This window comes from Diabrotica undecimpunctata, chromosome 4, assembly GCF_040954645.1.
Source record: "Diabrotica undecimpunctata isolate CICGRU chromosome 4, icDiaUnde3, whole genome shotgun sequence".
NCBI classification, from domain to species: Eukaryota; Metazoa; Arthropoda; class Insecta; order Coleoptera; family Chrysomelidae; genus Diabrotica; species Diabrotica undecimpunctata.
Window position 1 is genome coordinate 93,866,625 of NC_092806.1, and position 27,822 is coordinate 93,894,446.

A 27,822-nucleotide genomic window follows, 5' to 3' on the forward strand; every position below is an offset into this window, starting at 1 on the left:
AACCTCCATATTTCTGGTGGATCATTGAAGTGTTTGTTATTTTGTGATTTTGATACTATTTATCATTTTTTTAACTTTTGTTGTTGTAAGGGTAACAAGTAGTGTTTATTTATTAAGTATAAGATTTTTTTTTATTATTGTTGCTTTTATGTTACAAAATAGACCTTTACTTATCTGAGTACGGTGGATTTGTGTGAGATGAAAATTATTATTTGGTTTTTTATTGTTTCAGGTTCAATATTGGTATTGGGACAAGGACTGGATGCTTTGTAGTTCAACTGGTTATTGCTATAATTTTGACACATATTGTGGAGCATCGGTGGATAAATCAAAAGTCGCGGCGTTGTCTTTAGCATCATAAGTTGTTCTAAAAATGCTTGATGTCGTTGATGTGCCTACTGACCACGAAGTATTTTTTGACAATTATTTTACTAGTTACAATTTGATGGAATTTTTAAAAAAGAAGGGCTTTAGGGCAACAGGCACAAGAGAAAATCGTATAAAAAATGTCCTTTGTTATCTTCCGCTGTAATGAAAAACAAAAATCGTGGATATTTCGAATATTTCTTTGACAAAACAAGTCTACTACTTTTTGTAAAATGGAAGGACAACAATGTGGTCATAATGGTATCAAATTACGATAGTATTGAACCACTTTCAAAAGTAAATCATTGGTGTGCTGTTGCCAAACGAAAAATTGATGTACCCCAACCAAAACTTTTCTCATCATACAATGCTTCAATGGGCAGTGTTCATCTTTTTAACCAATCGGTTACTAACTACCGAGTCAGTATACAAGGTAAACAATGGTGGTGGCCCATTTTTACCCACATGCTCAACTCAGCTCTTGTTAACTCGTGGAGGTTACAAGTATTTGCTGAAAATAAAGAAATGGATCTTTTGGCTTTTCAACGAGATGTAGTACGTCATTATTTAAGAAGTTTTGGATAATCTACTTATTCTAGAAAACGACTAGCAGGATCTGTAACAATTAGTCTAAAAATGGATGGAAGTTTGTCTATTTCCAAAGAAAATAGACAAACAACTTCGATGTCGCTTATGCCATCTAAGAGTACGTTGGATTTGTATAAAGTGTGAAGTTACTCTGTGTATTGAACGTGATTGTTTTGCACAATTTCATACTAATTAGATTATAATACAGGATATACCCAAGTATGTACCTATATTGTAAGAATATAAAATATATTTATTTTTACACAATGTTTTATATTTTTGACTCCCGATCAGCCCATTGTACACATATGAGTAGATACACCTACTTTTTGTTAAAAATTTAATTTTTTTATGTCAAATAACAATGAATTGTTACCATTTAACCCAGATCCAACAAGGACTTTTAAAAAAATCTTGTATTATCGAAAAAAAAATCTTGTGGGACCAAATGGGTTTTATAAAACTTTAAAGTCACATTTGTGTATTTTTATACAAAAGTATTTTTTTTGTAATAGAAATTTAATTTTGTATTTTTTCGAATCATGAATCTCTCTGCGGAAAGTAACCGTGGGACATTCCTAACGTAACATAATGTAAGTTTAATTAAACGCTGTTTAATTCGAAAATTCTTAAAACTTTGAATAACATGCGGGGCTAAATATGTAACACAATTTCACTTTTTATAACCAATTATTTGTTTAGACTGAAGCAAAGTAATATAACTATCATATGATATATAAATTATAAAAAAAACTCCATACATCAGTGACCCATCCTAGTGCATATGTTTCTTTAAACTTACGCCATACCATCCAAACTTAAGTTCTATAGAATTGGTTTAAATGTAAATAAAAAAAATTATGTTTGAAATTGAAGCCATTATTATTAATTGAAATGGGAATTTGTCATAAACACTAATTGGAAAAAAATGGGTGAAAATGTGACGATGGGAGAGAAAAAATAGACAATTATTAATCGTGAATACATTTATTATAGGTAGAATTATTGTAATTATGATTTAAATTAAGAATATCTTAATTTAGTACTTACGTTATTTAATAACAAATCAGTAATAATATTGTTATAATTATGGTTTTAAATATAAAACAATATTTCTAAATTCATAATCTATATCTTGTTTCATACATAATCTATATTATGGTGTCTGCCTATTTGTAATAATTTGAATTGACTGTTCCCAATAGTAACAGTAAAATCTATTTTTTGCTATAAACCATTTCTTAGAGTTTTCCGCCATCGCTTTGAATTGAATTAAGATTGCTAAGCTAATGTTTTGTACCAAATTATTTTTTGTAATGATAAAAGTTATAAATTATTGATTATACAATATTGACGTTAATGTTATGGGAGGTACTTTACCTGCATAAATGAGTAGTATAACACTTAATTCCTTCTTCGGGTTTTAGAAGTGGAGGTATAATCCAACCATCAGTACCTTTAAAACGGTTGCATTCCTCTGTTCCCCATAATCCAATATTTTTTTTACCATTAACTTCCAGTACTCTTCCCAAATCTTTGTAATTTTTAATACCTCTCATTATTTTAATTGTGTCAGCAATAGTGGCGTTTCTCTAAAATTTTATTAAAGTTTTAAAAAACAGAATATACAATAATTGTTTGTATATTATATTTCTATTTATGAAATATATATGAAGCTACCATCGAGTTTTAATTAAAAATATCCGAAAATAAGCAATTATGTAGACAGCTTTTAACAATTTGGAGGAACAAAAAGTTTCATGTTTCATGACGAGTTTTTAATTAATATTTTATTTTGAGGTAATTTACCACCTTCTTAAGTGTTTGCTTCTTAAAATTGAGAAATTTATCATACGTCAAAACGATTACTATTTGGTATTGATTCACATTTAAAACGGATATTGGGTAATACCCTTCTACAGATCCAGTAGAGGACAGACTACTTCAGGGCTCGGCAACCGTGCCCTACGCTAGCTACTGTTTGTCCCGTATACTCCACTTCTCAGAAGTAAACAGGTCCAATTCCTTTATCCCACCAAATCCCACTTTATTTCTACCCATCGTGCCTCCTAGAACGGAAGGTCGATAAACATTCTTGACATCCTGACGGAAGGCAGCAGCGAAAACCAGTAACAAGTTAGTTAACAAGGCGCATAGGAAATGATCATGCGGAATGGTTGTGATCTTGTGATAGTACGATTCACAAGAGAAGGGGAATCCACTGCATCATTATTTACAAGAAAGTTAATCGTGATCATCTAAAAGTGAGCCTCGGATGTTGTCATGCAGTCCAGGTAACGACCGGCGCTACCTTGAATCCAGGCCGAGGAGTGAAAAATCAGCTACCTGCCACGCAACTGTTATTTACCAGGCATCGTGTGGAAATTCAGCTGCTAATTTACAGACACTAAATCGAGATAGATAGTGAATGTCGGTACATGAAGGGTTCAAGGGCTGAAACCAAAATGTGACAAACTAGTAATTATTAGGACACGATACAACATTTAAATCGCTGGAGTAACTGAAACACACTGGCTAGAAGAGGGTCATCTCAAAACTCAAAATTGCCATGATATATGACGTGTTTGTCTGATATACAATATTTCACTAATGTAGCCATTTTAAGTTTACAAAAATTACAAAAATCAGTTCTTGAATTCCAAGCTGTTAACGATAGAATAATTCTTCCCAAACAACAATTTTAGAATTAATTAGAAAAGTGTATTCGCCAAGATCAACTGCAAACGACAACAAAATTTAAGAATTCTATACAAACTGCGGTCGACCATTCAAAATGATCCAAATAAGGAGTTGACCACATACGAAGACTTTATACTTAAAAAAGTCGTGGAGATAGGTCTAGAAACCAAATCGATTATGCCTTAACTAATATGTGGGCAATATGTGGAGTAGACCATATTCTTCTTGTAGCCAAAATAAAGCTTAAACTTTAAGCACACGATAAACGCACAAAGAAGTTAACAATAAGAAAGGATGAAGAGCTTCTCCGAGAAGTAGAAAAAACTCTGCCCTTTATTCTTAACGGTACATCTCAAAAAATACGGGACGCTGTTAAACATTGTGTATTACAACCAATAAATCATGCAAAGACAAATATTTCTATAAAGAGAAAACACTCAATAACAGATGACACAATTGAAAATAGAAGACATCTTTGTCAAACTGGCGTGCACACAGAAAGTAAAAAAACTAATTTGAAATTACTCAATAAAGAAATTAAACGTGGATGCAAGACTGACAAACAACAATATTACAACAATATATGCAAGGAAATTAGGAGCCAAGATCAAAACAACCAGCCAAGAAGACCTGTTTTGAAAAATACCATACATAACAAGATACTTTAAAGACAGAACTTTGGCTGTCGAAGACCACACGGGAATTTTAAACATAAACAGAGAGGATATGACAGAGACGTGTAGATCATACTTCCAGGATCTTTATAATTACCAATATCTGGAACATATCCACCTTTACTTATTCCTCATATAACTATAAGAAATGGAAGAAAAACCAAATATACTAGAAAGCGAAGTAAGATTGGCAATTAACAAACTTAAATTAAATAAGGCACCAAAACCAAATTAGGTAACAGCAGAAATGCCGAAGAAAACACAAGATATCGGAATAAAATTGCTTCACCACCTCTGCAATCAAATGTGGCATTCCAGGCAATAACCCACTGATTTGTCGCACGCTATAATCACAATACTGAGGCTGAAAACTTTCATCCAAAGAGAAATACCAGAAGAGGAGGTCGGGTTGCCAAAGGTAGAGTAGAGGTACAGTAGAGCACCTTTTAAATTAACTACTATTTAAATGGGAATAAGGCACAATTAAAGGTTAAAGTAAGTTTATTGACGTTTCAATTTCCACTTCGGAAATCGGTAAATTAAACTTACTTTAACCTTTAATTCTGGCTTATTCCCATTTAAATAGTAATTACTTTAAAATACCACAAGAAAATAGCTTCACAACAATATTAAGAAATCTTTTAAATATAAGACAAATAATCAAAAAGTCACCAGAATTTTATACTCTGTTATAAATCTGCTTCATAAATTATCGCAAGGTGTTTGACAAAGTCAAATTTTATCGGCATCATTTATGACTGATACTAAAAGAAGTCAGCACGCCAAAGCACCTGATTTATAATTGAGATGTAAAAGCATACCACGGGATCAGTTAAAGTGCTTGACATACTTTTAAATGAATTTCACCCAGAACAAGATTCAGGCAAGGATGTATACTATCTCCACAACTTAATATCTACGTAGAACATATTCTGGAAAGTGCTTGAAGGATGGGCATTAATACCGCATATAATGACGAAAGATAAAATTAAACCAAGACGCAAGAAAAACGAAAGATATAATTTTTAAAAAAGACTAACAGTGTTCCCTAAGTCAATCATACTGTCCACTATAATTTCACGATGACAGAAAAATCTAGACAATTGGCACTCAGTACCGAGCAAGTATTAAATCACCAGAGGATGCTAAGAATTTCTACTATTTTGGAACTGACACACAAAATCCTCAAAATAGACATGAAGTAGGTATTCTCTTAAATAATTCTTTAGAATATAATGAAAATGAGAATAAAAGGTTTGGTCTGAAATTAAATATAGTAGAGACAAGAATCATTATAGTGGGTTGGCACTACAACTATCATCCACATAAAACCAAAATTGACCGATTTGATGTTGTAACCTCATTTTTATATCTGGGATAATTGACACGGTGGGACGCTCCAGGAGGAGATAAAAAGTAGATGTCATTACTATCTAAAATAGCTAAGATCGCTATGGGAAAGATGAGCAAAATGTGGAAAGACCCCAATATTTCAAAAACCCGAAAAACGAAATCAACTTATTATTATTTCCAGTACTCCAGTATTTCCATATCGATGCGAATCTTGGATGTTAAGGCAATCAGCAAGGAGAAAATAGACATATCTTGCTGGAGAAGAATGTTGGGAATTCTATGGGCCGACCGTAATTCTATTCTAAAAGAACTAAAGATCTGGAAGAGATTCTCCGGCAAAATCCAACTACAACAATTAAAATATATTGGACTTGTCCTGAGCCCAGACATAGACAATATGGAGAGACTCCATAGAGAGACTAAAAATATATTGATCAGATCATAGGAAGTTGCGAAAGATTTGTGCATGATGTAATAAACATGACCAGAGACAGAAATCTATAAAGACGGATCATGCACGATATTACGGCGACCACTATAGTCCTCTAGGAGTCAAGACTAAAGAAAGAGACATTTAAATGTTTTCATTATTAATCTATAATTTCCTTGAAACTATCTTGAAAATAATTTTGATTATTTTTTATGTTTGCCTATGGACACAAGAAAAACGAAAGATAAGATAATTTTAAAAAAAGACTATCAGTGTTTCCCAGGACAATCATGCTATCCACTATAATTTCACGATGACAGGAAAATCTAGACAATTGGCTCTCAATACCAAGCAAGTGTTAAATCATTAAATGATGCTGAGAATTTCTACTGTTTTGGAACTGACGCAGCAAAATATCTCAATATATACATGGAGTGGTTAGATGAAATGCATGAACACATAAAAACCTGCCTGATTTCAGCGGCCTTAGAAGCTCTTGGAGAAGACGACCAAAGGAACACCCATCAGAATATCAAATTAAGGGAAGACACATTGAAATGCATAAAAGAAAAGAAAAAACTACACATAACATACCTAAACACCAAAAAACAGGAAGACTTAGACCTATATAGAGCGAAAAACAGAGAGGTAAAGAAAAGAGTAACAAATGAAAAGAACGAACGATGGGAACAAGCATGCACAGAGATAGAACGACATATCGGAGGAATGAGAAATTCAGAATCATGGCGAATATTAAAAGCACTTCAACGAAATAAGACAGAGAAAACCCAGATCGGCAAAATTAGTGAAAACGAGTGGCAAGAATACTACGTAGAACTACTTACAGAAAACCGTCCCCAATTTCAGGAAGAGAATATAGAACATGCAGGAAATGGGGCATACGACCAGATAGAAATAAGCCTGACAGAAGTTAAGAGAGCAATCAAGACATTGAAGAACAAAAAAGCCAAAGGACCCGGAGGAATACCAAACGAACTAATTAAAAACGGAACGGAAAAGTTATTCCGCATGCTACATAGAATGTTCGAAAGAGGACTAAATGGAGAAGAAATACCTGCGGAATGGACACAAGCATACATCACATCCATACATAAGAAAAGAAACAGGAAAAAATGTGAAAACTATAGAGGAATTAGTATAATATCGTCGGTAGGTAGACTTTACGGGAAAATTATTAAAGAAAAACTAGAAACTGAAATAATAGGAAAAATTGGAGAAGACCAAGCAGGGTTCACAGTAGGAAAATCATGCCTAGATCATACGTACACATTAGAACAACTGATAGAGAAGAAAATGGCAAAAGGTAGACCGGTCCATCTGGCCATTGTTGATCTAAAGAAAGCATATGACTCAATACCTAGAGTCAAATTATGTTAAGCAATGAATGATCTCGGAATCCGACAAACACTAATAAAAGCAGTTAAAGCACTATACAAAGAAAACAAAGTAGCTATTAAATGTGGAAATAAAGCCTACAATCCATTTAAGACGACAAAAGGACTTCTACAAGGCTGTGCTACGTCCCCTACTCTGTTTAAAATATTCTTGGAAAAGACACTCAAACCATGGAGGAGAAAGTGCGAAGGAATGGGCATACCAGTAAGAGACGAATACCTATACACCTTAAGTTTTGCCGACGATCAAGTAGTCATCGCACAAGATGAAGAAGATCTCAGCTTTATGCTCAGAAAACTAGAAGAAGAATATAAAAACAACGGAATGGAAATAAACTTAGAGAAAACCGAATACCTAACAACAGAAAACAAGGATATGAGAAACCTAGAGATAGACGAGGGAAGACAAATAAATGGAACAGATAAATTCAAGTATTTAGGAACCATAATATCGAACCAGGGAACAACAGAAAAAGATATAAACAACAGACTGAGACAAACAAGAAACTGTATAAGACAACTAAACTCAGTGTTGTGGGATAAGAACATTACGATAAAGACAAAAAAGAGAATATATAACACCCTGACAAGAAGTATCCTGACATATGGGTCCGAAAACTGGACAATAAACAAGAGAAATAGAGGTAGAATAAGAGCAGTAGAAATGGAGTTCCTGAGGAGAAGCTGTAGACTTACAAAAAGAGACAGAATTGAAAACGCAGAGATTAAGCGGAGAATGGGAGTGCAATCAGACATAATCGACTATATAGAGGAGAAGAGACTATCCTGGTACGGCCACGTCAGAAGAGCGGACAGAGGACGCTGGATAAACAAAATCACAGAATGAAGCCCGATTGGAAGAAGAAAGAGAGGAAGACCCCGAAGGTCATTCAGAGAGTAGTAGTAGTAGTAGTAGGTATCCTCTTAAATAATTTTTTAACGAAATACCTTAAAAACGTAGTGCCTATATCCGAAAGAAACATATTGATAACTCTGGAATGCAAACTCATAAATGTAAATATACTTCAAGTATACGCTCCTATAGTAGACAAACCAGACACCAGACAAATCAATAAAATGTAATAAAATAAAAATGATTTATTGGTGACTTTAACGCCAAGGTAGGAAAAATAGTTGTACAAGAAGTCATGTGACCTTTGGGCTTGGGAGAAAGAAAGGAGCAAGGAGATACTCTGTTACAATTCTGTCAAGAAGAAGAACTAGTAATTAAAAAAAATACATACCATGTTCTACCACCCAGACGGTTAAATACATGGAAATCTTCACAATACATTGCACTACACAAAATAAGAAACCAAATAGATTATGTACTAATAAATAAACGATTCAAAAATAGCATTAAAGAAGTAGCTGCTTAACCTGGAGCAGATATTGGCTCTGACCATACCCTACTAATTAGTAACAAAATACTTACGCCTCCTATTAAAGAAAACAATAATATATTCTTTTGTGTTGGTGATTCTTTTACTCCTTTCATCTGAGTTTTTAGTTGCGTGCATACTGCTTTTGAAGCAAAATCTGATCCCTGGCAATTTAATTCCATACCGTTAAACATAATATTTTTGACTTTATCTGTTAAATATATCGTCTTGGGTTCATTAAAAATATGCCCAATTGCTTGGTTTACTATCGATAACAACGCAGGAGACGTCGTTGCTACTGTATTAACCATACCCTAAAAGAAAATGATATATAATTTTGTTAAAAATAATATTGATTCATTTCTGAATATATAAATTCGTTAACAATTATTATGTTAATTAAAAAGTTTGTATTAAAACATTTAGTCCGGGTAGTATGGGCGCACTATCTAAAAAAAATGTTCTCATTCCATATGTTTGCACAATCTTACTTGAAATAGTCCATTTATAACAAAAGTACGTAATGCCAAGAGAAAAGGATAGTCAAAAATTGTTTAAACAATTTTTTTAAACAAATGTTAAAATTTCATTTTTTTTATTTGAAACAAGTTTTTAGGTTAATGGTTTATTACGAGCAAAAAACTCTGTAGTAACTTTTTTTTAAATGCGTAACAATGACAATTTTCAAAGCTCGATAACTCAGTGAAAAATTTATATTTTTTGACCTCTCTTCACATCGGCGATTACGGCTGGTAACTGAGTTACCAGCTGAAGTTTGAAGAGGTTTACTCTCCGGACACTGGAACTCACTTATAGCATGGGTGTATGTTACCTCAAGTAAAATTTAATTAAAATATTAAACATCAAATAATATTAATAACATTATGTACAATCTTTGGTAACTTTATATATTTTAAAGGGTTTTTACCCTAATATTTTGGTGGCTCAGGCATGGTAACCTGTATTTTTAACCTGATGATGGAACTGTTGTTCCGAAAGCGTTCGTGTTTTTGATGTAGCCCTTTTAAGGGTTTTTATAAAATATACCCATTTACAAAGATTAACCTCTTTTTTGTGATACGTGGTATACAGCCAGCTGCAGGAATTATTTTCCTTGTGGATTTTTTTTTAAATTATAATAAGGAAAAAAATTAAATTATTATGTGGGTATCCTTAACAGTAGCTATGATAACCTTATTATATTTTTTATCAGCTAAAGTGACATGTTTTTAAAAAGTTTCGATACGATATTACTGTCGGCGTCGCAACGCAAGAAGATTATTTTATGATTAGAGGACGGCTATTCTCAAAATCTGGACAATTAATTTTAGACCGAAGAAGTCATCTACTGGGAAAGAATATACAAAATATTTTATTTTTACATTGTAATTATGACCTCTGCGTAAAATGTGTCAAATGTTCTTTTAATGAAAATTTTGGTTCGATATGTATGTTTATGGTATTGTTCATAATGCGCATAAGTCCAATTTTCCAAATTTTTGTTACATATTTTTTTGCTACTCATTGCTCTCTAAGCATATACCCGAATTACTATACTTACTCCCGAAAACGACGTCGTAACTGCAAGACGCAAGAGTCTCGCAGTCTTAGTCTTGTTCTTGCTCAAATCTTGTACGGTCAGTCTTGGTCTTGGTCTTGCTAAAATTAGGCGGCCTTGTTCTTGGTCTTGGTCTTGCGAAAACGCAAGAAGAAGACCAAGACTGCAAGACTGCAAGACCAAGACCGATTTTGGGCAACACTATACCAAATACACAAATATTAATACAACTTTATGATTCATTCGATGCTTCATGGATTAATTTTAAAACATCTTCTCTAGACAGAACTTTAGTATCCTTTTGCCTTGCTTCAAATAATCGCTTAACTTAAGGTAATTAGCGATGTTAATATTCTTATTTACCATTAAAGTTTTCTTTATAATTGAATATTTCGACTATAAGGAACTTGGGGAAACGTTTCAGTGAGATCACCGAAGTATCCAAGCAGCACAGTTTAAATAATATGTTCTACACAATTTTTTGCCATCCAGTTTGTAATTTGCCTGTTCTCTGTCGTATTCTCCTCTTAATTTCTTCGGTAGCAAGATTTGTGTTGCTTTTTCGCTTTTATTGCGATTTCGTCGGAAATTTCAAAACTTTTTTACATTTTCACGTTTTAGGTTTAACAGCAGCAGATATTTCTGTATGTTTGACATCATTAACCTAACGACGGCATTGCCTACTCTACTATGATAAATTAAAATATAGTCATATATTCAGCGTTAGACGTCAAGTAATTGTTGACCCAAAAATTATTAATCTTATCCCAAATTCAATTTATTGAATTTGGAATGGGATTATTAATCTATAGAACAATTTAGACCACCCACTCCTTAGGTGGTCTAAATTGCTCTAAATGTAATACCACAGGATATAAAGATAAAAATTGTACTACTAAATCAACCATTACAAAAAATCTTAACCAATTATTTCAATCTACGAACGTTAATATATTTGAAAAATAAAATAATTAAATAACTCAAAAATTCGTTAGACATCTATAAAAATATAAATTTCAACACCTCCTAAGATAACAGTCAAAAAATAACAAATAGAAAAAACCAACCAAAACAAACCTAAAACAAAAACCTTTATGTAACACCAAAATTAAAGTTTGAACATATTGTCGAGTTTTTCGAAAACGCATATGAACAATTAGACCTTTAGCTTGGTTAAAACGTATTCAGAAGATGTCAATGACTTCTTAAAAATATTGTCAAAAATGCATCCATACTATACCGATAGCCGTATACAAAAAAGAAGTAGCAGAGTATGCAAAAAATTATTGACACAACTATATCTGTAAACCAACATCCAACTGCAATTATATCATTCATAGAAATAGACCCTAACACCTCTTGAAAATCCTATAAGAATAAGAATAAATACCATTAATAGAAATGGATTGCCCACTTTAGTGGAATCAAGTGAAAACCAATTATAAATTCGTTTTATGTTTTATAGATCTTAATATTAAATAATTTTAATTATCATCGACTCAACTGAAATTGTAATTTACTTGTAATTATTGTATTTTGTCCTCCCGCTAATAACCCCTAGTGGTTGATGCGGGTAATAAAAAAAAATGAAAAGAAGTTTAGTTGTACAACAATAAATATTTATATTCTACGAATTCAAATTTAACGGTGATAATACCACATATATTTGCAGTTTAATAAACTTGTTATTGATTTTCACGGTACTTTTCTAATCATTCAAATCACTCTTTCGATTGTGACATACTGTAGTGCATTTATTGTTAATGCAATATATTATTTATTATAATTTCCTTCAAATAAATTTTAAAAGTAAAGTATTATGAGGTCAAATGAAATTAAGAACATTTTATTACAATAATTCTTGACTGAATGTGAAACTTTTAATGTTTATAAATGTGTATAATTAGTGAGTGTTTTAGTTATTATTAATAAAAATTTTTTCTATTGTTTCTATTGTTCCTCTTAAGAGAAACATTCTGACTCATACTTTAATTTGCATTATTTGTGATAACACTCGTAACATAGTGCAGTCAGCTGGATCAGAGTCGTATTTAACATTACAAAAGGCTGCTTATAGTCATAAAGATAATATAACAAATAAGTTTAAATCTTTGTATCATAAAAATGCAAATAAACAAACAGTTACTTTGCATAGGAGCTGCTTTGCAACATATATCAGCGAAGAAAAAATCAGGCATAGAAAAATTTAATTATATAAAGAAGAAATTACGCAAGAAACTTCGGTACATTCTTCTGTATCTTCTGCATCTTCTTCTGATGTTCTTCTTCAAGTTCAGCTCATATCGGAGATTGGAAATCATTTTGGCAATTATAATTATGTTGGTTATGCGCCTGAATAGTTCAATTGATCTGCATCTTTTCTGCCTTTTATTTTGCCCTGAATTATATTTCTTAATATTTTATATTTTTCACCTCTCATGATGTATCCCAAGTATTCCAACTTTCTAATTTTTATGGAAATTAAAACTTCGCATTATTTTTCTAGTTGTTCGAGAACTTATGCGTTTGTTTTGCGATTCATCCATGATATTTTCAGAATACGCCGGTAACACGTAACACCACATTTCTAATGCTTCCAGGTTTTTAATATTGGATTATATCAGTATCCAGGCCTCAACCCCATACAAAAGGTGGAGAAAATGTAACATCAAAGCATTTTTATCCGGAGCGTTATATTAATATTGCGACTACAGAACAGTTTTCTCATTCAATACGGCATCTTATTTGTTTTGTTTGATCAGTATTTTCTGTGATCCATGCTCCAAGGTATTTGTATGAAGGTATTTGTTTAATTTCTGTGTTGTCTATTACTAGCTTAAGTTTGATGCTTTGCTCTTTTGTAAATACCATAAACTTGGTTTTCTTCAAATTTATTTTTAGTCCATAATCGTTGCAATATATATTTAGTTGTTGAGAAGGTGTTGCAGTTCTTCTAGTGTCCCCGTCAGAAAGACGGTATCGTCAGTATATCTCAGTGGCACGCCGTTTATTATTAGTCCCTCATTGACTTCGGCCAACGCTAATTCTGAGATGGCTTCACTGTATAAATTAAACAACAATGATAATAAAATACACCCTTGGCGCACCCTACACAGCGAATCTGGATATTCTCAGTCAGTTTATTTTCCACTTTCACTTCAGCTGTTTAATTCCAATATATGTTAGGTACATATAATTCTTATGTCTCTACTGTCTATGTGCCTTCTACTTCTTTCAGCCGATTATGCTGCACTCTGTCAAATGCCTTCTCAAAATCAAATCAATGAAATAGGTATATACTACCTGATTCATATCTAGGCATCTCTTCGAAAGAACACTCACGCAAACAGTGCATCCTATGTTCCCAGACTTTTTCTAAATCCCATTTGTGTATTATTTATGTCTTCATCTAACTTCTGTTGTACTCTATTGTGAATTTACATTTATTATGAATTACATTTAAAAAAAGTTTTAAGACATGACACAATATAAGAATATATATAACCATTACAAATCAGCAATTCTCAAGTGCATTAACGCACAGTCTTACTCAAAATGTCAACCAACCTCCTCGGTCGGATGTAAAAGTTTTGGGTAATAACAGCGATAGTGAGGAGCTAGCATCAAAAGACAAAGTGTGGATTTATGCCGCAAAGTATAAACAATCTTATAGTACAGAAAAATTGGAAACATATTTACAAAGTTCCCCGGACATGAGTTCTCGTGCACTTTGTATGCGAACAAGGTAAATGGATACAATTCCTTTAGAATTACGGCAGATGCAGAATTGAAGGATATTCTTTTTCAACCACAGACGTGGCCGAAGGGCATAGAGGTGAGTGAATATTTTTTTCGCAGAAAACATTTCCTCGATAAATCTTCTAGGCAAACCAGATACACTAACCAGAAAAGACAGTAGTGAGAGTGTTATTTCAAATAACTCTGTACCATTTTATATTAATCAAATATCTTTAGCAAACTCTGACCATATTAGTCTAGTTAATATTTTTCATGTAAACACACAAAGTTTATTAAACAAAATAGACCAGATTAATATTTTTTTGAAAAATAAAACATACAATATATTATGTTTCTCTGAACACTGGCTCAGAGAAAATGAATTAACAACATTAAATCTTGATGGGAACATGGAGGTGTTGTAATGTTTAGCGATAATAAAATCTCTACACGACCAGTTTGCTTAAATGATAATATCATGTGAATATAAGTGTGAAATTTGTGCATTAGAAATTATAGATATGAAACCTATTTTAGTAACAGTGTATAGAACTGGAAATGGGAATTTTAAAGTTTTTCTAGACCTATTTGAAAAGTTATTGGTGTTTTGCTCTGCTAATTTTTTAGAAATAATAATAACTGGAGATTTTAACATTGATTTCAAAAAAGCTTCTAATGAAGTAAACAGTTTCCGTGATGTAATTTCTAGTTTTGGCTTAACCATAAATATTAATAAATTTACTAGAATCACAACTAGATCATCAACTTGTTTAGATAACATCTTAACAAACATAAGAAGTGAGATAGTTGGTTCGTTGGTTTTGGAATTGTGGACCCATGTATTTCTGATCATTTTGCTCAATTTCTCTACTTAAAAAAGTCATAGTGCTAATACATACAGAAGACATATAACAAGTAATGGCATCCTTATGTTAAAACAGCCGTTAAATAACGTTGACTGGGCTTCAGTTGTTTCTCTCAAAACAGCAACAGAATTACCTCAATCTATTACCGAAATGTATGTGAAGTTAACTAAAATTAATTTTCCAATAAAAAAATCACGAACTCATAGTAAAGCTCCAGTTTCTTGGTTTGATGATGAACTAATTGTAATGCGAGAAAATCTTCCCACAGTCAAGATAATTGCTGATGTTACAAAGGAATATAGTGAGTTACAAAGGAATATAGTGAGTACAAAAAGTTTAAGAAGCACTATAAATCAACAATATCAGAAAAAACTGGCTTATGAGAATTTCTTTTCCAATTCAGAAAATATATCTCGTGACAGTTGGAAAATTATAAATTACCACAGAAATAAATTTCAAAATAAAAATGTCTCTCCAAGCGCGATTACATCAAATGATTTCAATAATTACTTTACTTCAGTAGCTAAACATATTCGAAATTTTTTAATTCTACAAATGAAAATGTAGCCATAGATTTTTTGAAAGATGTACACTCTCCTTGCGACTCTTTATTTTTATTACCTGTTAGTGATACTGAAATCAGGAATGTTTTGCATAGATTGAAAAATTCACACGACACGGATTTTAATTTTTTAAACAAAAAAATAATTATGGAAACAATCGATATAATTATTGACAAATTAACTATACTTTATAATAATTGTCTTACTGAAGGGATTTTCCCAAATGTATTAAAAGTAACAAAAGTGCTACCAGTGTTCAAAAAGGGAGCTTTAGATGAAATTGGAAATTATCGTCCATTCTCAATCATTCCCATTCCGCAAAATTTTTGAGAGTATTGTAAATGTTCGTTTGATAGAATATCTAGAAAAACACAAAATACTTCACTGTAATCAATATGGCTTTAGAAAAAAGTGTAGCACTACACTAGCTATACAGAAAATTGTGAGAGATATAGTTGATGGCTTGGAGGAAGGTCATTTTGTGTCTTTGACATTGTGTGACTTATCCAAAGCTTTTTACTATGTTTCGCGTGAATTACTGTTGGACAAAATGCATAAATACGGTATTAGGGGAAACACTTTTAATCTATTTAGATCATACCTAACAAATAGAAAACAGGCAGTTTTTCTTAATAACAGCTATTCTGAGTTTAACACTGTTGAATATGGGGTTCCTCAAGGTTCGATATTAGGACCCACTTTGTTTCCCATTTATCTAAACGATTTAATTCACTACACTTTTCCTATAAAATGTGTTTGCTTCGAAGATGATACAACTCTCATTAATACTGATATTAATCAGCATAATTTAAAAACTAAAATAGAAAGTGATACCCAGAAAGCAAAAAACTGGTTTGTACATAATGAGCTGAAGCTAAATGAAGAGAAAAATCAGAATTTGATTTTTAGTTCTGATTGGAAGTCTATCTCAAGAAATAGTGTTAAACTATTAGGAAGCTTTCTAGATGATAATTTGGAGTGGAGTGCTCATACAGATTACTTAAGTTCTAGACTTGCTACAAGTATATTTTTAATACGCAACTTAGTTTATATGATTCCTAAAAGTACCCTTAGAATGTGCTACTTTGCACTATTCCATAGCCATTTCCAGTACGGAATAATTATTTGGGGTAATTCTTCTCACGCAGATCGAATTTTTAAACTACAAAAAAGGGTAGTGAGGATACTTGTTAAAGTAAAGTATAGGGCACACTGTAAACCTTTATTTATGGATTTAGGTATTATGCCACTACCTTTACTCTATATATATATGAGACACTGATTGAAATTCATGCCAACAAAGGTAAGTTTAACATAAACTCTAACTTGCATGATTACGATACAAGATATAGAGATGCTATCAGAGCACAACGTTTTAGGTTGAGAAAGGGCATAAAAAATTCGACTGATGTTAGTTTGTATAACTTTTTGCCAGATGAAATAAAAAGTCTAACTTTTTATCGTTTAAGACTATAATCAAATCACACTTTTTGAAACATTGTTTCTATTCAAAAGCAGATTACCTGAGTACAGCTTTTACTTAATAGTACTAGTTTGGTCAGGGTATTACGCCTATTATAATATTATTTCATGTTTTTATATTTTGATTTAGTGTATTTATCGTTTCTTAGATATTTAATATTAAATATCTGTTTGTAATTTTTAAATTCGCAAAAAAATTTTTATATGTATTGTCACTGTTCCTTTGACTTGTCAAAAACAAAACAATTTTTGTATATTGATCAAATAAATTCTATTCTATTCTATTCTATTCACATTAAGGTTATGGTGCGATGTTCATTGCACTCCTTTGCATTGGCTTTTTTTGGGAAGCAGTATAAATGTCGATTGGAGCCATTCTTTGGGTATTATACCTATTCTATATATGGTATTAAATACATTCAAAAGAAGGTCAATAGATTTATTACCCACAATTTTGAGTAGTTCGATGCGAACTTCATCAATCCCGGGAGATTTACCACTTTTAGCTTGCTTCATTGCATACTCGATTCCTTCTCGTATAATGTCAGGTCCAGTATCATCTATAAATTCTGTTGATGCTTCTGTTCTCTCTCTGTCATCAAAAAACTGTGCTATATATTGTGTTCATCTCTGCATTTGCTGGTTTATATTTGTTATAAGTGTACCACTTTCATCTCTTAGTCTTAGCCTAGTTTAAAGTGTTTCTCTCATTTCTGTCTGATGTTACAACTCCCCAAAAGATTATTTGGTCTTTGCAAGAGAACAGCAGTTCAACTAAATGAAATATCATATATGTAGTCAAATAAAAAAAGTAGAATTTATTCAACTTTTGTTCTATATAGTTAAATAGAGCTAATACGGCTTGCTAAAAATTAATACTGCTAGAACAAAAATAAACAATGATTTACGAGAATGTCTCTTTATAACTCAGTAAATAGTATTGCAATGAAATAGCCCATCTCCGATGCGTGGTACGTGTCACAATTCTTAGAAGAATAAATCTAGAATATTCAAGTGTTGGCACTTCAATAACCCCCGTCTTTGATGCGCTTTCAATGAGAAGAATAGAGGTGGACTATTCCAGAATATTCTAGTACATAATAACTCGTATATATAAGTAGCTCCGATATTAAGTTAGTTGAATAGATATTATCGTGCTGTAAACTTATAAATAAATATATTTATATAAATTAGAACCGCTCGTTTTATTTAAAAATGGTACAGTGGTGTCAGAAGTGGGATTTAAAAATCAACTCAGCAGTAACTTTTGAAAAAGACTTTTGAACTTTTGAAAAGTATTGTTCGTCGGGAACATCCGCTTAGTTCGGTAGTGATCTTTGTAAAAAAAATATTTGTAAAGTACGTGTGTGTCTGACCAAAGATGCTGCTAGTAGAACTTTTAGTAAAAGAACTTTCAGTTGCGTGAGCAGCTAGAAGAACGCGATGAAGACTGCCGCGGGTCCAAGAAGATCCTTCAAGAACGACTGAAGGATGTTCTCAACAAGAATGGAGATGACCCAGAGACATTCCAGTTTCAGTCAGTAGAAGAAGCAGTTTTAACGAAAATCAGCAATGTTTTCTTCCAAAATATCGAAGAAACTTCCAGAAAGAATAATGAAAGATTCGATAAAACGTCACAAATTATTAAAGAAGCAGCTAGAAAAAACGATGAGACATTCGAAGCTTTCTAGAACATTCGATATATAGTGAAAGAAGAATCACCTAGAGATGAAACGACACATCATGTGAGATTCAAATTGCCACCATTTGATGGAAAGTCTTCTTGGTCCATATTCTTCTTCTTTAGGTGTCGTCTTCTTAGCGAAGGTTGGCGATGACCTCCGCAAAGTCTTCCCTATTTTGGGCTTTCCTTATCTTTATAACTTTGAATGTCTAATCCTGTCCAATCTTTGATGTTGCACAGCCAGGTCATTTGTCGTCTATCCGGGCCGCGTCTGCCTTCTATTTTTCCTTCTATAATAAGCTGAAGGAAGTTATACCTGTCGTGTCTACATATGTGTCCAAGATAAGACGTTTTACGCTTCTTGACAATTTCTGTGAGTTCATGTTCTCTATTCATACGCCTTAAAACTTCTTCATTTCTAACGCGGTCGGTCCATGGAATTTTCAGCATACGACGAAATACCCACATCTCAACGCTCTCTAAACGTCGTAACGAGCTGACTGTTAACGTCCAAGCTTCCACGACGTGTAATAGTACACTATATACATAACACTTTATCATGCGGTATCGTAGGGACAAATCAAGATTACGGGTAGTGAGTAACTATCGCATCTTAAAGAAGGTGTTTCTTGCCTGTTATATTCTACATTTAACCTCTTGTTTTTGGTCTAAGGTTTCATGTATCCAACAGCCTAGATACTTAAACTTTTTCACTTGTTCAACTAGATTGTTGTTGACTAGTATGTTTATAACTGGTCTGTGTTTTTTTGAAATTACCATTGTTTTGGTTTTCTTTTACATACACCTTAAGGCCGTATAGTTCTCCTTCTTGCACTACTTTGGTTAACAGGATTTGTAGTTCTTCTTCACTGCCAGCAATCAGTACTGTATCATCGGCATACCTGATATTATTCACGATTTTTCCATTGACTTTTATTCCTTCTTGTGCTTCATCTAGAGCATGTGCAAAGTTAAATAGTAATGGTGATAGTATACAACCTTGTCTAACTCCTCTTTGGATGTTTATGGTTTCAGTATCACCCATTTCAGTTCTGACAGATCATGTTTGACTTTGTCAAAAGCCTTTTCATAATCTATAAAGCATAAGTAGACATCTTTTTGTTGATTCCGACACTTTGGATGAGAACAATGAAACTGAACAAAACTTCTCGAGTTCCCATACCGTTTCGAAAGCCAAATTGTTCCGGACCCATATTGGTCCATATACCTTAGACAATTTAAAGCTATTGCGACAGCTAATCATTGTACAGAACAAGAAAAAACTGATTCCTTGACTGCTGCTTTACAAGGTGATGCTGCGGATATCCTAAGATTAATTCCTAAGCGTCAAGAAAAATGTTACCAGAGCTTATTCACTTGACTAGACAAACGTTACGGAGATGCTCATCTACAACAAGTCTACAAAGCACAACTAAGAAGTAGAATTCAATGAGCAAGTGAAAATTTGCAAGAGTTTGAAGCAGATGTTGCTCGTATAGAGCGGTTAGCTTATCCAGAGGCACCAGACAACATTTTGGAAGAAATTGCTGTAGATATCTTCGTCAATGGGTTAAAAGTCAACGAAAAACAGAAAGCTTTACGACTAGCAAGACCGAAAGTTCTATATGAAGCGTTCGCTATTGCCTTAGAACATGAAACAGCTATTCAAACTTCACGGACCCATCGAGTAAGAACCAACGAAGAAGACGACGAACCAAACGATGAACGTCTGAAAGAAATGGTAAAAAAAGTAGTTCGTAACACGATGCCGAAGAGACGCGAGCCCAGATGTTGAAATTGTGGTGACGTAGGTCACATTTGCCGTAATTGCAAGAAAATGATACAACAGTCGGAGAACTAAAACGGGTCGACACCAAGGGGCAACTGCGGACCTCGAGAAACGGCCTCCACAGTAACTGTTAACATTACGTCCTCCGGTGGAATTCATAGCTTGTACATCGAGGGTCGTATAAATAAAAAAAAAAGGTGGTTTTTGATAGATACAGGTGCAATAAGAGCTATTGCACGTCCAGAAGTAGTACGAGGCCATCTTAAATTATTGTCTGCAATAGTAAAGCTTAGAACAGCAACTGGTGAGATAAGTAATAGATATGGCGAGGCTAATATGTCAGTATCCATTGGCCAGACCACAGTGGGGATGGATTTACTAAGAATAGTTGGGGCTGTATTGAATGTCAAAAATGGAGTTCTCGAGATCAGTGGTGAAGAGTTGCCGTTTCATGAAGACAAATAAGATGTTATCAGCTTACTAACTACTTGTAACGTAACAATACCCGGTAATAGTGACAAAATTCTGATGACCAGACTTGATGGTCACTGCCGAGAGGGAAGTTTAAGGCTGGTCGAAGATGTGGACAATGCCGAGTTCCTAAAGGCAAAAGCTTTGGCGAGAGTTCGAGATGTCGTTCCTGTAAGAGTTATGAACCTTCTGCTCGATTACATATACAGCCAAAATTTCAACAAAAATAGCCAAACACATAAAAAAGAAAGGAATAACACCAGCTTTCAGAACAAATAACAACTTAGGCAAATATATTAAAAACAACAAGAGCCAAAATAAAAAGCACTTACACAGTGGTGTATACAAACTTAAGTATGGCGACTACCCAAAAACTTACATCGGTCAAACTGGTAGAAATTTTACTAAACGAATAGCAGAACATAAAAGAGCTTTCAATAATAGAAAAACAGATTCTACATACGCAGTTCACCTTCTAGATCATAATAATTCTTTTAATGACGAATTTAAATTTCTTCACATTTAAGATAAAGGCCTTAAGCTATCTTTGTGAGAATCTATGGAAATTAATAAATTAAAAAACACAAATATAATTCTAAATGACCACCTTGAGACAAACAGTTCTTCCCTCATCAACCTTTTTTATTTAAGACTATAAAGTGTAAACGCATGCCAAAAATAGATCACTTGAGAAAGGCAATCAGCCGAAACAGCTGTAGTGATAAGAGTTTATATTAAATTTTGTGGAAGTTTTTGAAAACAAAGTTTTCGGTGTTTCATTGTTACATAAAATGAATTTCCATCAAGTAACGGTCGATTCATTCAATTAAATATATTTATATAAATTAGAACCACTCGTTTTATTTAAAATGGTACAGTATTATTGCACAAAAATTACAATATCATTAAAGCTGCTTCCTAAATTAAACTTATACTTCCGAAGAGTCGCCAAAAAAAAAAAAAAAGAATAAAAAATTTTCAACAGAAAATCTTACTTATGAGAAATGACAATATTAAGTAAGATTTTGCTCACGTGTCGAAAAAATTCAATTTTTGTAACAATGCGTTAGAACTGTACTTTTGAACAAAATTCCTAAATGATTTTTTCAATTCTGAACATGAAAACACTTTATCGATAATAGACGTATGAAACAATTTTGAATAGAAGAATATGGGGGAAAATTTTATTTTCTCAACCAATGGATATGTATGTCACCTAAATGGCCAATATATCTGTCGTACAACTTTAGAGTGCATTGTCCCAGGCATGTTTGCATATCTGTGATCTATCGAAGTCCCTGTTTTTGACGTATGTTTTATGCTCGTTTATCCTGACACTTAGTGGTCTTGCAAGTGTTGTTGTAATGTGTACTTATTTTCTATCCTTTTTAATTTTTCTGATAAGCTTTTTACATATAGTATTATTGGCATCCTTGAGTCCCATCTTGTGAGTGTTTCTAAATTGCTTGTGGTGTTTGTTGTTTTTTTCTCTTATTTTGTGGATTTTCTTGTTGATAAATGACAATGGGTAGTCATTTTTTGTTAGCAGGATTTTTTCGTCTTGGAATGCCTTTTCATTGGAGAAGGTGTTTTGGGCTCTATTATGTAATGATTTGATGATTCCTTTTTTGATCTTTTCCTTGGGATTTTAGTGGTGATTTGAATATCTGTTAATGTGGGTTGGTTTTCTGTAAACTTTGGTTGCGCATCCTGTATCCTCTTTTGTGATTAGCACATCCAGAAAAAGAAAGTGAATTATTGTTTTTTTTATGGTGAATTTGACTGATTTTTCTTTCTTGTTGATGTAAATTAGAAATTTATTCAATGTTTCTGGTCCATGAGGCCAAATTAAGAACACAATATCTACTTATCTCCTCTTTGAATTATTTATCGTGTTTGTGTAAAATGTTTTGTTCGAAATCCTCCATGAATATATGTGCTGAAAATGAAGATAAGGATGAGCCCATGACTAATTCGAAGTTTTGCTTATAGAAATCATTATTAAGTTGAAAATAAGTATTGTTAGTGCAAAGTGTTAGTAGCTCCATGATAGCTCCCTAATTACCCTTTTATTATTTTTAAGAGGTTGTATTATGCCTAGGAGAAAGACAGTCTGCTGAAAGGAGAACCCGTGCTGCTGCTAGTTGGTCTTAGGGGTGCAAATTTTCTTTGTGACTTTTTGGTACTCCGTATACAAAATCAGGTGTTGTGTCCTCCAGTAGTGTGGTGTTAATTTATATTCTCCTCCTGTTATATCTCCTGTAAAAGCATCTTTACATAAATCAAAAAGTTTGCTAATAAACCTAAAGGGTCATATACAAACATTAAGATTTGTAAAATTTCTCGCTCTGTTGGCTTTCTTAATCCACTTAAAATATTTTTGTTTCCTTTATTACATTTCAAATTAAAAATAAAATTATCTCCCTTTAAATCCCACCACATTCCTAGAACCTTCTACATGCTCTTATTGTTTCCTGGATCTAGGTTGATTTCCTCGTTATTTCCGTGGGTGGTGTTCATGATTTTCATTAATTTTTCAGAGTGTGATCTCCAATTTCTTATTTCAAAATTTGCGCTGGCGTGAAGTAAGGCAATTTCTTTTGCTAATTGGATGGCGTTTTTAACAAACTGTGCACAACTGGGTGAACAGGTAGCCCCGAAGGTCATCACAGTAATGACATAAACTTCCAAAGGATTATCAGAGCTACCATTGCGCCACAAGAGTCGTTGTGAATGTTGATTTTCTTCTATTATACCTACACGAAGAAACACTTCCTTGATGTCTCCAGAAAAGCCAATCTTTCTTTCACGAAATCGTAGGAGGACGCCTAATAGAGAAGCAGGTTGGTCATCTTCTTTTAATAACATAGAATTTAAGGATATTCCCTGTACGGTTGCTGCTGCATCCCAAACTAATCTGAATTTGTTAGGTTTGTTAGGATTAAAGGCCGGAAATATGGGAAGATACCATGTTTTTTCTTGATGCTCTAAGAGTTCTTGTTCTGACAGTTTTCTAATATATTTCTTTTCTAGAAAATCTTGAATTTGTTGATTAATTTTGGTACCTAGTTCTGGATTTTTCTTAATTTTCCTCTCTATAAACTCCAGTCTTTGAATAGCCATGGGTTTACTATTAGGGAGTTTCAAGTTGTCGTATTTCCAGAGTAATCCAATTTTATATTGGTTACCAATTTGAACTAGGGCATTTTCTTGTATACGAATAGCCCTATCTAATTCTTTGAAAACAGACGGGTTAATATTTTGAACTCCGAGGCTTTCAACCGAAAAGAAATCTTTTACAGTATTAAAGAGTTCTTGGTTAGTAATGCCTTCAGAACTACATTCGCAAATGTGGTATGAGTAGTTTAATTCCATATAGTTATTTGAAAACATTGCAAAATAGTCCAACCTAACCTGGACTTTGCAGCTATCGGTTGAAGTTCTAGACCTTCTTTCAGTAGAAGTGGTAACGCCAAGTCCCAGTTGGCTAAGCCTATCAATATTTGAGAAACAGCGTTCTTAAATGATTTGAAAGGCAAGTTTTTTAGATAGGGAAAGATTTCTGTAATTACCTTTGCATTGAGAGTTTGATTTGGGAGACCTAATTTTCTTACCGTTTTGGCTGGTCGGTGGTGAAATTTTTTGGCCCCATTATAGGAAGAATACTTTTTCTGACGCATCTTCTAAGCGTTGTTGGTTTCCGGTCCATTTTAAGCAAAGTTGTTCTGGGTTTCCAATTATATTTAGCTTTTTAGCAATACTTTCTTCTAACAAAGTAACGGAAGACCCTTCATCTAGAAAAGCAAATGTAGTGACCTCCCTACTTCCATTTCTTAAAACAACGGGAAGTATTCGAAAGCGTGTTCCTTCATGTGCATTACTCTCTTCATCTGCAGATACGAGGTGTGATTTTACTGTTTGCATACCGCTTTCATTTATGATAAGCTTTGTACTTTTAGTAGATACTTGTTCTGAAAATTCATGAAGAAGAGTATGATGCTTCCTTTGGCATTCTTCTTTGTTGCATTTTACAGGATACTTACAGGGAAATCTGTGTTTCTTAAATATCTCTGAAATTCTGAACAACCTGCAATCTTTTTACAATCTCTCTGATTACACAGTTTACAATTATGTGTTTTACTGGAGGTATTTAGTTTATGTATATTAGCATGCACATTATTATTAAATTGCCTTTTTTTTATTACTTTGGTCATTAAAGGCTAGGGTAGGTAGAGCAGAACAAATATTTGTTGCTAGATTATACAACCAATCAGCAAGTTCACTTAATCCCTAAAAATTTTGAAAAACACTGCGATATATCGCCCAATTGATTTTAATTTGTGAAGATAGTTTCTCTAATAGTTAATGAATAAGGGTGGGGTAATTAGTCTTTTAAATTAGATGCTTCCAATAAAACACATAAATTTTTAATGGCTAAAGCAAATTCTACCAGAGTTTCAAGTTTTTCCGGTTTAGGAGGTGGTAATCTACGAATAGAATTTATATGAGCTTCAATAATTTGCTCAGGTCTTCCAAAAAGAATTTTTATTGTATCTATAATTTGGGGCACACATTGAGGTAAAATTAAAAAACTTGAAACACTGACTCTTGCTGGACCTTTTAAGCATTTTTGTAATATTAATATATTCTCATGATTATCTACTTGACATAGCTCAGTAGATCTTTCAAAACTACTAATAAAAACAGGAAATTCATATGGATTACCATTAAAAATAGGGAGGTCTCCAGGATCCCTTCTTTTATATAATATACCTGAACTTTTATCGTTATAAGTTGGCAGAGGCTTACCAAGTGTTGGTGTTAAAAGGGCAACATTATCGATGAAGGGCCTATCTATTTTTAAAAAAAGGAATTTATTGACCAAAGGGTTAGTTTCAATTATTTCTTCTTCATCGATGTCTTGACTATCATTCGAGCACTCATCTTCTTCTATAATTCTCCTAAACTCCTTGATTAACTCTCTTTCTTGACGTAATAGATCTCGTTCTTCCTGCAGAAGTTGAAGGTTTATTTTTGTTTTGCTGCTTGTTGATGAGAAGCTTTTTGAGGATGTTGCAAAACGAGATTTCTTGATTTTGGAACCTTGTGGGTGAGACTTCTTAGTGGCTGCGTCTACACAAAGATGGCACTTCCAGCTGGCATCACCAATTACTTCGGAATCATCCTGTACATATACGCATTCAAAACAGCACCATTTTTTACATTCTGTACGTTCTACCATCCATTATTCACGATATGGTTTGCCGCACACAGGACATAGATCAATTTTGGTTCGTCCAGCAACTGATTTGTAAACAACGGAAACAACAACGGATTTGTAGTTTACTGTTTTTATTTACGAAAAAACAACTCAAATTCCTACAATATATAAAATTAACAATATAAGAAACTAATTAATTCCCATTACTTACTGTTCTCTGGCTGTCTGCTAAATTATTTAAATTTTTCCCTAATCGGTGAGTTTGTTTTCTGACGTTTTGATATTGTAGCGAGATTAAATAAAACGAGCGGTTCGAATTTATATAAGTATATTTATTTATAAGTTTACAGTTCGGTACTCTCTTACCAACTAAACTCTGCTTCTAACATCGCGTCATATATATACCAAAAGTATTAAGTTCCAGAACATTCGGGAGTTGTCCCACCTCTAATTCGCCTACGTGACCTGTTGTTCTGTCTCTCACTCGATGGATCGCGAATGTTCTTGATGCCTTGTTAGAGTTGTAACCGTTATATGAGCCATGCCAAAAGCATGTTCGTAACACTGCTCCCCTCTTAAATCTGAGCGTCCCGATCAGTATCTCTATATGTAGGCCCAGGATGGCGGAATCTACAGAATTCTCCAGCTCTGCATGAACCCCTTAGAAAGAAATAACAGTCTACTGACTTTACAGGATACGATCTCATCGGGTTAATGCAACACACAGTAATTCGTACGCCGGTTTCTCGGAAGATTACTTCAAGCATGCTTCTGAGAATCTTCCAGTCCAGATTATCTAGTGCATGGCCTATCTTGGGTAAGGCCAAATTCTTGATGTCGTAATTGCACACAATTTTCTTCAAATTTGTTAGAGCACGCCATATATCCTCGTAGCTTGCCCTGTCTGTATACGACTTCCTGGTCACCATATACAGCAAACATCGAGAACCATCTTCTAATCTCAGTATTCTTCCAACTTTAGGCTGCTGGTTTTTTAACTCGTCCAAATCACCGAATTTATTATAAAATACGGATGAGATTCCTTTAGTCATCTCAAGATCTTGGGCAAAACAGTGGGCTAGAGAGACGTTATGCGGAACACTAAAAAGATCCTGCTGAACTTCTGTGGTCACGCCGAATCTAGTACTCTTTGTCTCTGCGTAATATGACATAAATTCATTAAAGCTTGGTCGCCGGTCATCTTTGATCTCATGTTGAAGGGTTCGTGCTTCTTCTGTTTCATTTGAGCCAGCATATGGTGCAAGACGACTTATGTGAACTACTTTTGGTTTACCTTTCGGCAATTTCTTAATTCGGTATATTACGTCATTTACTTTCTTTCTAATTTCATATGGACCTTCCCATTGTCTTTGCAGTTTGGAAGACAAGCCTCGACGACGTTGTGAATTATAAAGAAAAAACAAGATCACCTACTTCATAGTTTTCACTCTTGCATCGAGAATCGTATTGATCTTTCATTCTGTCACTGGCTAACTGGATGTGTTGTCGGGCAAGTTCATGAATGTTGTTCATTCTTAGCTT

General features: G+C 33.4%; 1 protein-coding gene across 1 annotated transcript in view; it reads right to left on the reverse strand.

The window, feature by feature from the left end:
• Positions 1-27,822, reverse strand: part of LOC140439785 (sensory neuron membrane protein 1-like) — a 126,854-nt gene that overhangs the window by 28,589 nt on the left and 70,443 nt on the right. Inside the window, exons 4-5 of the mRNA XM_072529924.1 lie at positions 8,962-9,222; positions 2,335-2,546 (exon numbers count right to left, since the gene is read on the reverse strand). Coding sequence (XP_072386025.1) covers positions 2,335-2,546; positions 8,962-9,222 — 473 coding nt within the window. The remainder of the gene's footprint in view (positions 1-2,334; positions 2,547-8,961; positions 9,223-27,822) is intronic.